The 12,263-nt window shown below is 35.5% G+C and overlaps 1 protein-coding gene across 1 annotated transcript in view; it reads right to left on the reverse strand.

The window, feature by feature from the left end:
* Positions 1-12,263, reverse strand: part of PCLO (piccolo presynaptic cytomatrix protein) — a 286,482-nt gene that overhangs the window by 96,930 nt on the left and 177,289 nt on the right. The window contains exon 10 of the mRNA XM_071734051.1: positions 1,079-1,204. Within this exon, the coding sequence (XP_071590152.1) occupies positions 1,079-1,204 (126 nt within the window). The remainder of the gene's footprint in view (positions 1-1,078; positions 1,205-12,263) is intronic.

Below are 12,263 nucleotides of genomic sequence, written 5' to 3' on the forward strand. Positions count from 1 at the left end.
TCAAGTTACTCAGCTTTTCTATCTAAAAAAGTACTTTTAATTCAATCATGATTTTTGTTGCATATTTACTATTCATAAAATTTTTGTGAACTGCATTCCACCTGGGAGAATCACTCTTCCTGCTTCTTTCTCTTGTTATTTTTTTTTCTGGATACCTCATTTTGCTGGAGAAATAAGAACAACTGGTTGAATGAACTAGAAAGAAATTTATTACATTTTTGTCCATGAATAAACTGATATTTCAGGTTCACAGAGATATTAAAATGAAAAAGGAAATAAAAAGCAGCTATACAGATAAAGAACCAAAAAAGCAGCTATACAGGTAAAGAACCATTTATGTGATTATGAACAAAAACAAATTGTTATCAGACAGAGTTATCACCTTTGTAATAGTTCAAGGAAATGTAATTATTAATCTATCTATAGTTGCCTAAAGATGTGTAGTCTAATGCAGTCTACTTAAAGTCAATAAGATGAGGAAGACACTCCCAGTTCTTGAAATAGAGGTCTGTAGTAGATGAAATTAATTGTCCTGTAGATGCTATTTTCCACTGAAAACCTAAAGTTTTTAGTTTAAACCGAAAGAAATTCAGTAAAGTCTGAGTTTAGGGAATTCAAAACAAGTTATTGCGTGTAGCAGAGAGCACTGGATCTGTGATCCATTTTATCTGTGCAGCTAAGAAAGGTAACTAATCCCCAACATAGAGACTTAGATGATCAAGACAGATCACAGATCTTCAAACCAGCCTGTCCATGGTGTCCATGGTATGTGTTGGATATATCATCATGGCTGGACTCTAGTCTTACCCCCAGCACAGAAAGCATGTAGATAAAATGCCATAATCCTGCTCATTGTGGGGATTCTCTCTGGCTGCAGAAGTCACAAAATGACCTCTATCAGCCCTTTTCTGCTTTAACACTCATGTACGTTCAGTGGCTCTCTCATGCCCCTCACTCCTTGCACAAGATTAAACTTGTCATGCCAAACAGTAATACACAATAATGTGTATTATAAATAATTCTACTGAATTTCCAACTCTCCCATGGTTTCATTTTCTTGACAATACATTTATCTTACCTTCTATCAGCTTTCCCGTCTGCTCTGCATTGCCACCTGGCAAGATCTTGGCAATGTAAGCTCCAATTTCCCCTCCAGTTCCTGGAATTTCTTTCCCACCTACAACTCTGATTCCCAGTCCATTGCCTGTGATCAAAAGAAAAAGAAAACTTTAAACAGAGATGAAACAATTAGTAATTCACTGGAAAGAAATAAATATAGCAACTCATCTGATGTTAGTAGAAGATGTCACCAATAACTTCTGACTATGGGTGGAAGATTAATTAAATTAAATTGCTAGAAATTCATATCAAATGTGGATTTTTTATCGTATACCTAAAACATGCATGCAATTTAGTTGAAAAATTACAGCAGCTGACCTTTTGGAATCACATATATATGGTGACAGGCAGAGACCATTGAGCTCCAGCAGCAATCCCTGTCCATTGACATAAATCTATATTTAACAGACACTATTATTTTCCTTCAATATTTATTTTTAATTGATATTTTTACATCAAATAAATATAATAAAATATAATAAATACATAATAAAATATAATAAATTGGATACAATAAAAATTATAAGAATGGAGAAAGCCTACAACTGGTCTTTGTAAAACATCATTAAACCTAACATATTTTCTCTCTTTTTAAAAATTACAAAGATGAAAAAATTATGATCACCAATTATTTCAGCTGGAGACAAGCAGATCACTAATGTCCCTTATGTATAGAACAATAAGAATTAAAACAAAAGCTTAAAAAATAGTGTCACAAGCTAATCTTATGCATTACCAATTTTTCATGGTATCTTGCTTTTTAAAAAATAGTTCCCATACAAGAGAAACAAATTTCTTTTTTGAAGAAAATTTCATGAGATGATTCACACTTTGATTTGGGAGTGCAAAGGCTGATTTTCCCATTTCCATTGTACTGGCTAAATAACTACCTTTCAATTTATTAAATTAAGAAGTCAAATCTACAGAGTTATTAGACTTACCAGTTATAGAAGCTCACCATATAATCTCTTAGAAAAACTGTATCTTTTTAGATTAAAGTTTTTCCTCACAGCACTATTAGCGTTTGCTAAGTCACCCCTGAGTTTGTTTTAGAAGGAAGAATTTCTGGAGAAAGAAGTTCCTGCTAGATTTAGTTAAATCCAGATGTTTTGTTCCTCCCTTTTCTTCATAACAAATATTCTCTTTTCTTTTGGAATATGCCTGGTGTTCAGACACTTACATGGATCCTGTATAGCACAATACAAAGGTAAGGAAGGACACAGTAGACTCATGACTTCAGGGGTTCAGCAGAAATTCACAGAATCACAGAACTGTCATGGTTGGAAACCTGAAGGAAAGTTTCCACATAAGGAAACAGCTTGTTCCACCACTGCAAGCCTATAACAAAATGTGGCATCCTAATTTACTGGCAGTACAGGTGGGAAAGAGCAACCCAAAAAAAAAAAAAAAAAAAATGGTGAGGAATTAAAAGGAAATATATGAGGACTTCTTACAGCTACAGCAATGTAATTAGTGTTCACTGGGATATCTAATGCATTGAGATGAAGTGACTGCTATATAACAGAGCAGTTTGTGTTGCTGGAGCATGTGAGAAGTTCAACCACACATATAGTGGTGGGGCTGGGTCCATGCCAGACAATGGGTACAGATCAGTTTTGGGGAGACTGTATACTTCCTCTAGATCTCCATCTTGTGACTCAGTGCAGCAAAATCTGGGTGGGGGTTCAATGACTGGATGACCACAGGAGATGTGCTATCAGTATACGGAGGTTTTAGTGAATGGTTTAAGTGTGGGCTGCAAGCCAAGGATGAGGGATGAGGGCTAGTGTATGATAAATGGTATGACAGAATTTGAGTTTTTAGCACTGATGATCAACAACACCCTTTGCAGCCCAGATCTTTTCTTTTGCAAAGCAGATCTTTTCCTGGTTATCTACCATACTGTGAAACAGGAGAAATTTATTTTGGTATGGTACAACTGGGAGTAGAGGTAGGAGTTCTATATGCATAAGGTGAACATAGTTTACCTCTTGATGATATTTATATCCAAGTCTGAGGTAAAGTTCAGTTCTGTCATATAAACCCATTTCAGAGTCTGTATTTTTGCTTTACCTACGTGGTGATATTTAGCCTTTATATTTTAAGAATAGATAAGAGATTTAGGGAATATGTAACCCAACCCTATGACAGCAATAACTCTGTAAATTACAACCATACGAATATTTGGTATTTGTTTATTGTGCAACTTTGCCAGTCCAAAGATCCACTATGAAACGCTGTGCAAGCCTGCTCAAGTATCTTCAGCAAGGGTTGTGAATACTCAGATGATAGTATGAAATTTGCTAGTAAGTTCCTCTGCACATTTTTTTTTTTTTTAATAATTTGAAGCCCTAAGTAGCTTTATCAAGAAAGTCAGCTTCTCGTAAGACTTTACACCTGGGACTGTAAAGTAATGCAACTGTAATGCAAAAGCATGTAAACATTTTTAAACCTTTTTTTTTTTTTTTTTTTTTTTTTTGACATGTGAAGTGAACAGTTGTCTCTGCCTCCTTCAAATTAAAAATGGAAAAAGGTAAAGACACAAAAAAGGTAGAGAGACACATATAATAAAAATAAACCAATACTAAACTAATACCAAGCTAATTACATGTGTGAGCATATGACTGAATTTCTACTTCAAAATGTACCATCATGGTATTTAGTATTCCTTTAAAAATAAACTTTGTCTAGGTGATAAGTAATTAACTAAACATATTGCTGCTTGGCTGGTTTCTAAAACAAATGGATATACAGAAATGATGCTGTTTTAAATAGCTATATTGCCACTTTGGAACGGTGCTATGGGAAATTCTAAGATAATTTTTGTTGAGGAGACTTATTTTTCAGTGTAATTGGAACAAAATGCATTAATATTTTAATTTAATTACCTTATTTCAGTGCAAATTTTAAATTTAACACTTCTAAGTTTCTTTTTCATGACTTGATAGGGAAATCAAATTCACCATTTTAAGGATGGGTCTAAATGTCCTTTACAAAAGTTGATAAATACAGTCTTTAAAAAGATAAGCACATCATTGTATATAGTGAACATGTGCACCTGTAAAAGCACTTTAACTTTAGTCCATCCTTAGGCCTTAGGAATTCATGTGATTGCTCTGCACATTTATCAGAGGACTTCTGAGCAAATGCTATGAAAAGACTCATTAATATTTTACAGGTCTGAGGCTCACAGCTGGGAGCTATTAGGTGCAGCAAAACCAGTAAACAACTATTCCTAGTATAAAACACACACACATACACAGAGACACAGACAAACACACAGTAACTCACTTTTAACTCACACAGTCAACATATGGCCTTTTGAACATATCAATAAATTTCATTATGTATGGGAGTAACTCTACAAACTCAGTTTTCTCATGAAATTCTATACTGGTATCTGTTGCAGTTTAACACTGGGCTGACAGATGCTCTCTATTAACTCCTCTCACTCCCTTACTGGGAAAGAGAATAATGGAGAGAGGGGTTATGGGTTGGAAACTAAACTACACAGCTTTAATGGAACAGTAGTGATGAAAAGAAAAACTATGAAATATATACAAAAATATATAAAAGCACTATCATGCTGCCCTCCAATAATGCTCACATCACCACCAAGGCTGCAGAGTAGGGCTGGAAAATCCCAGGCTGAGCTGCTAGAGTCAGCAGCAGTCGGGAGGTGGGTGCAGGAACACAGATTCAGGAGAGAAGGGATTGGGATCAAAGGCAGATGAATGAGGGGAATCCTCCCAGGATGCCAGCCATGGACAAAGCAGCTTGACCCTTGTGATCCTTCAAATTTATACCAAGTATGACACGTATGGGATGGAATACTTTGGCCAATTTTGGTCACCTTTGACCTTTCTTTAGTCACCTGTCTGCTCCGCACCACAGAGGGACTGCAAGTCTGACCCTTTTACTCCCTTTCTCTTTCTGGAGCATAGGACATTTTGCAGAACCAAGCAGTGACAAATGCCAGACCACTCTCTAGCTGTAGCTATAAATGTTGAGAGTGATCAGTCCTAGAAGCAGACACTGACTGAAAAACATGTTGTTAACTGCAGCAAGTGCTGCTGCTTAGAAGATCCTAGAATGAAAATTGGTTCTCTCCTGGCTCAGTCCAGGATGGTATTTCTGCTTCCGACAGCTTAATTGTAACAGAATGGCAGAGAGGTGGTTTGTCATATAAACAGGCAGACAAGACAATTGATAGGAGGCAATTGTATGGATACCCATGCCAGATAACTTTAAAAATCATAGCTGACATACTGGTTCTGATTTGCAATTCTAAGGTGTTTGTACATATTATTCCCCAATTATTTCCCATCTATATCTATGTTGAAATATATTTATTATACTTTATATGTAATATTTGCAGAATTTTATTCTTAGACACTTTGAGAAGACTATTTTCAGTGTTTAGAGTGAAATATATGACTGATGTATTTTAGGTAGCAGCATGTTTGCTAAGAGGCAGCCACAGAAGAGGGTGTGTGTGTTTGCACATGTTTTTGCTGGAAAAAATCATGGGCTACATGATTTAACTTCATCTGTCTGTATTTAATTAGAAAATTGTATTTCATTGTTATTATGCTGTAAAAACATTACTAGAAGAAATATTTTAGCTGAAATTACAAAATTCCATTCCTGGCAGTCAAAACGAATTAGTTACTTTTTGAACTTCAAGTGTTCTGTTCTTTCTGAAAAACAAATATTGCTTGATTTAAAAAATATCTTTAAGTCTTAATTTACATCTCTCAGACTATTTTGTTAAACCACACATTCATCTTTCAATTTTAGATTTTCAGATTAATGAACTAACGTTCTCTTCCTTAGAAGACACAGGACCAGTTAACCATCAAAAAGCAAATCACTGGGCTTTGAATTAGAGAGGGCATATTTTTTAACTTTAAGCATTGATTTTTATGGAAAATATATTCAGGAAAACATCTCTTCAAAGGGAATTTTACACATTTCAGATCCAGTCCTTTTTAGGATGCTTCAAAGCTAGAAGACTGTTAATTAATTGCAAGTCTTTTTACTGATCTCCCAAGGCTGTAATCCTACACTCCTATCTAATCTGAACTAAAGCCTTCAGATGCTAAGCAAAAAAACAGCCCCCAAACCTCCAAAACCTAGGAAGTCTAATGCTAAACTTTAACAAGATAGATCATGCAACTAAATTTGTTTTAAACTTTGATAAACAAACAAAGATGTATTTGTGATCCAGTGACTTATATGGCTGAAAAAACACATTTAGAATCTTTGAGGAAGTTTTCAAGAGTGAAAAACCAGAGTTGCTTTTGAGAGAATTCTGGACTTTGAGAAAAACATTAATAAAATTATTAATAATACTGAGTGGCCAAAAGATTCTTTGGCAATTAACATATTTTGTTACCTTAAATAGGTCATTTTATTTGTCTTTTAAGATCTTTCCAGATGTCAAAATGGTTTCATTGGTGCATATTAATTATATATCTATTATATAATGACTATTATATTTATTACACATAAATATATAATAATATGCACAACATATATATATGTGTGTATATATATGCATATGTATATACAAAAATTTCTGTCACTGGTGACCTGGCAAGCATCACTGCAAAACAATTTAAAAAAACAAATTTTTATTTTCCTTAGCTTGACCATTAGGTACTTTGTGTTCAATTAACTTACTCTGACCTTGTGTATCCTCTCAGTGTATCTCAGCCAACTATGAAATCAAATCTCCTTGTATATTTTGTTGTGTCACAGTAGCAAAACAGCACAAAGACTAGAAACATGACCCTGCTGTCACAAAATAACTTATTTTGCTGGAATAGGTTGACCATAACCTGAGCAGTTATAGTTTGGTTGTTTTTCTTCATTGTGAAGATAACAAAGAGTATGCCACTCTGTTCCTGTTGCTCTGGTCACAGGAAAGTTCATAAAATCTAATCTTTTTACGACTAAAGGGAGGATCTCCACGACAGCCATTAGAGTAGAAACAGCTTTCATGGAACTATTTTAGCACCTAAGCAATGATTAGACTTGTCTTCCCAAACAAATGTCAATAACCCCTTAAAGAAGTTACAAATTAAAGTTAAAAAAATAAAAATTAGAGAAAAGAAGAAAAAAGCAGAGAAAAACTGAAGAATTCAAGGTGTATCAGGCAGTTGATGGTATTACTGGTTCTGCCTTTACACATGGGTGAAAACTAATTTTCCAGGTATGTTTTCTCTTACAAAAGTAAATAGAATTCCATCTCTAAAAGCAGGGAGTGATTGTTTAATTATTAGCATCCTGTACCTTAGCAACAACTTCAACACAGACACACACATGCAGGTGCACAACCCAGAAGCTCTGTGCAAACATTGTTTGTTTGCTAACTCAAACAAATATTCCTCTGGGCTGATTTTTCAAAGTATGAAACCATTTGTCTATCTAATTAGATGAGCAAAGAAAGTAAAGAAGCAATCAGAATGTATAACAGATTTTCTGTAATTAACGCATGAATTTGTGCAAACTGGAAACTGTATGCATGAGCATCAGTTACAGTCCAGCTCCTGTCACGGCTAAAAATAGAGCTGGATGATATTTTAATAGACTTCTACATGATTCAATTTTTAAGGAAAATATTTTCAAAATGTTATTGGTTTGGATTTATAAAAGCACAAGACCATAGCCTTCAGTATGGTAGTTGAAAATCAGCATTTGTGTAAAAGCATGGCTGTTTTATTACCTTTTGATATTATGTGCCTTGAAGTTATAACTATACAGAAGTAAAATGGGGGAAATTAAAAAGGCTTAGATCATAAAACTCAGATGAGGGCCACAACACGTCTCTGAGTAGTTTGAAATGGAGGATATTTTTAATACACAAAATAAAGATTAATTGTGCACAGACATGCCACCAAGGGAAGAAAAAATCACATCCAACTATGGTTTTCATCACCTTCTAATAATATTTTCAGTAACAAAATTCAAACCCAGATGTCTGATTCATAGCAATGAGGCACAACAGTGACCTTTTTCAGGCAGGTTCAGTGGTAGCAATTAGAAAAATGCATGAGGATAAAGAATGAAAACAAAACATTAGGCATGAAAGATTTTGCAATATGCCAAAATGCCATGTTATAATGAGAACTATTAATCAAATCAAATGATACAAAGTCTTCCAACTCTATTTGGCTGTGAACGGAGACAGAACACACCTTCCTCTTGTGTTCATTTACTAGACATTATCTCCATGTTCCTCCTCCAGCCTTATCTGGACCAGACATATGCTAGGGTGTGGGTAGGCCCTTATCTGCCAGAACAATTTTACAGCATGTTCCATTGCCTATATGAAAAAGAATTGTCAGCCACAGAAAAAACCCAATGATTTAATTTTGCAGAGTTCAGACTGAAAAGTCCTGGGAAGAAATACAAGCTATTTATTTGGATAGCATAGCTGTGATAAAGCAATCTTGACAGTCTGGAGAACAGATGGAAAGGAAACCTTACAAAGCAAACAAAACCAAGTTAGCTCACACAATTGGAAAGCAGAAGGAAAAGTTATGTATAATACAACCCAACCCAAATTTTTACTTGCATTATTATTCCTATACAGTTCTGTAAAATATATAAACTGATGATACATTTAAAAGCATGGTTGCCTGGATAGGTATGACACTTTCAAGATTGTGCTCAGGGTAATTGTTTTGGCACTTTCTAAATGAAATTAGATTAAATTAAGTTGTTTCCTAGAAACATGATTATGCCTCCTCAGTAATTCCACTTCTTGGCCTTTTACAATTAAAGCATAAAATATACATGAGGCCAAATCTTGAGCTGATGAAATTAAAATATACTCCAGTTGTTTTAATAGCAGGGCACTGATTTATATCATCTACAAATCTGCTTCATGCTGATTTGCACACTGCTTATCATCCTGAAGGATCACAAAATATTTTACAAATTAGCATCTTGGAGCACTTATAATACCTACTCAAAAAGAAAATACACAGATCTTTTCTTTTTGGATGATCTGTCACACCAGAATTTATGGCATCATCTATCGTAGACTGATACTTTAAATCTATAAAAAAAAAACACTAGGCACTGATATAAATATCTGTTTACTGATAGAAACCAATGGCTTAATAGATGACACCAACAGCTGATCTTCATTGTTTAAAATGTTAGATTTGAACTCTTCCATCTGTATCTGCTTTGGCATTTAAGAAACAGCAAGGTAATTCATGTAAATGGATATATAAAAAAAGGATATAATATAATGCAATTTGTTAGATATGTATGTGTATATGCTAGGAATAATACAATGAATAAACAAAACTCTTCGTGTAATTTTGCATTAAACGCAAAGAAGTAATCAGTGCTTCACAAAGTGTGAGAATATTGTACCTTATATTCTTAAATACCTTGTCAGAAGCATGATGAAGGACTAACAAATCTTATCTCTGACCTAGTAAAGCTGTTCTGATGTTTAATAAATTAGGGAAAGTTTTGTTATCTTTGCTAAGAAGTGATGATTTACACCTGTTAAAAATCTTGTCCACGTTGCTGTGTAGACTTGCCCAACATTCAGCTATGCTAAGAAGGAAGCAAGAGGAACATCCCTCTCCTTCACTTTGCATTACGCCTCCAATAATCACGGTACTGGTACTGGAGAAGAACAAAGGACATATCTATCATATATTCTTTTTGTGAAACTTAAACTGGAGGATAGGATTAGGAATTGGAAATACTGCTCTGTTCTATCACCTACTAGATGGTAGCTCACACTGCCTATGTGGAGTGATGGTGCTATCCTAAAGTAAGATATGCCAGTGGTGACAGTGTTTTCTTAAATATATTCGTAAATGTAGACATAGTGACCTTATTCTTCATCAACTTACACCCTGGAGCACCTCGGAACTTTTCAGCAAAGGCAAGAAAGACCATTTAGTCTTGGTCTCATCAGCACTGTATTAGTCAAAACACAATCTGCACCCTTCATCTGTTCTGAATTTTTCTGCTTTCTTTGTCATACTGTTCTTGTCCACACAGCTTTATTTAGTGAGCAGGCTACATACTCCTTCCCATTCTAAAATGGAAGGACTTTTAAGTAAGTCACAAAACACCTTAGATTTACACATCTTTATAGTTAAATGAAGAAAAAGATTTTCTTTATATCTATTATTAGCTTCTCCTTTTTTCAAATAATGCCCATATCCCCTCACTCTCCTGCCATGTATCACTGTGAAGAGCCTGCCTTCTTCTTGTTGATAAGCTCCTCATTGGTATGGAATGGCTGATACTGTGTCCCCCCAGAAAAACTGTCTCTTCAGAATGAACAAGCCCTGTCCTTCAGCTTCTGCTCTCTGAGCAGGTTCTCCAGCCCCAACACCCCAGTGACTTTCTGCTGTACTCACTCCCTTTTGCCGGTGTCTTGTGTTGATGGTGGGGCAGACTGAAGACAGTATCTTGACACAGTCTGACATGTCCTGAGCACAAGGGGACAGTTACTTCCCTTGATCTACTGCCATGCTTCTGGTAACACAGCCCAGGATGCTGTTGGCCACTTTTACTGCCAAGGCACATAATGTGCAGCTGGGCATCTACAGAGATCTCCCCCAGGGGCACTTCTGCAAACCTACTCCCCAGCTGGTCAGTCCCCTTCTTACATCATTGCACAGGGCTCTTTCTCTACAGGTACAGTATTTGTATTTGTCCTTGTTCAACTTCACAAGGTTTCTGTTGTCCCACTCCTCCAGCTTATCTTGGTTCCTCCAAATAGCAGCCCCACCCTCAAGTGTATTCCCCCAGCTTGATGTACTCCATCAGGGTACAGGGCAGGTCCCACGACAGGATCTTCTCTGGTACTCTACTTGTTACCTGTCTTCAGGGAAAGAACAGCTCATTAAACACCACGTTCAAAACCCAAATATCTAACCAGTTTTTACTCAGCAAGTTGCCCAGACATCCAGACCTTTACATCCCAGTCGCAGGCTAAATGTTAATGTAAGAAAATACTTGAAATCTAATGTGACTCTCAGCTTACTGCAATACTCTAATTTCAGGCCAGTTTCTCCAAACTTTAAAGATTCTTATTAGGATGAATCTACTGTAAAAAACAACATCTTCTGCCAATATGTCAGCTTGTTCATGGCTTCAATACAAAAAAAAAAAAAAAAAAAAAAAAAGGTACAGGTGCTGGTTTTAGCTCAAGCGTTTAATTAATCTTCTCAGTAAGGAGAAAAAGTTGGAAAGATTTTATTGATGTTTACCAAATAGTATGAGGCAGCCCTGTCATCAGAGGAAAATGATTTAGACAAAGAATGTTCTGGTGGCATACCTCAATGTAGTTGGTTTGTTATGAATCTTACATATTAGTGATGTCTTAGCAGCTACTCTCAGCAAACAACAGATCAGTTCTAGGTGAATGCAATGAGCTTTTTTAGCTGTTTACTTAACATATGGGACCAAAACTTCAAAGCACTTGGTTTTAATTAACCATTTTGGAAGAGGATCTCTGGCTTTTGAAGCTATCTATATTTTTTAAAGAAAACACTAGGAAAAGACTTGAGGATTTAGCAGCTTTGTGTGCTGATCTTGTGTTGTAGATGTTGGTAATGTCCAGGTATTACAGATACAGATACTTTACAAACTGTAAATTCATGACAGTGCACCTGATATTAATGAAAATGTGTGCTGGCAATTGTTAAATAGAAGCTACTCAACTCTACCCCTTCTCTGGGGACATGAGACACCATGGAGAGAGTACACACCATGAGAAAAACTTCAGGTTCTTGGTTAAAATTCTGAGGAATCTGTAGGAACTACAATACTGCCTGTGCTTAACAGGCACCCAGTAAAGCTTCTGCACATTTGCAAGTTCCTCTTGATGGAAAACCAAAGGAATATCTCACCCAAATGCCTCCCCTGAGCAAGAATCAACTGAAACTGTGTTGCATGGGTATCTGTCATGACTGAGGAAGAATTTTTGGAATTATGAACTGTAAAATACTATTATATAAAAAATAAACAAGACATAATTAGTTATTTAAGCCTTTGTAAAAAAAAAAAAAACAACAAACTTGAACTTCCCTTCTTTTCTCAAGGAGGCAGTATCAAGTTTTGGGGTATCATTCCTTAAAAAATTATAATATTCA

Source organism: Heliangelus exortis, chromosome 1 (genome assembly GCF_036169615.1).
Source record: "Heliangelus exortis chromosome 1, bHelExo1.hap1, whole genome shotgun sequence".
NCBI classification, from domain to species: Eukaryota; Metazoa; Chordata; class Aves; order Apodiformes; family Trochilidae; genus Heliangelus; species Heliangelus exortis.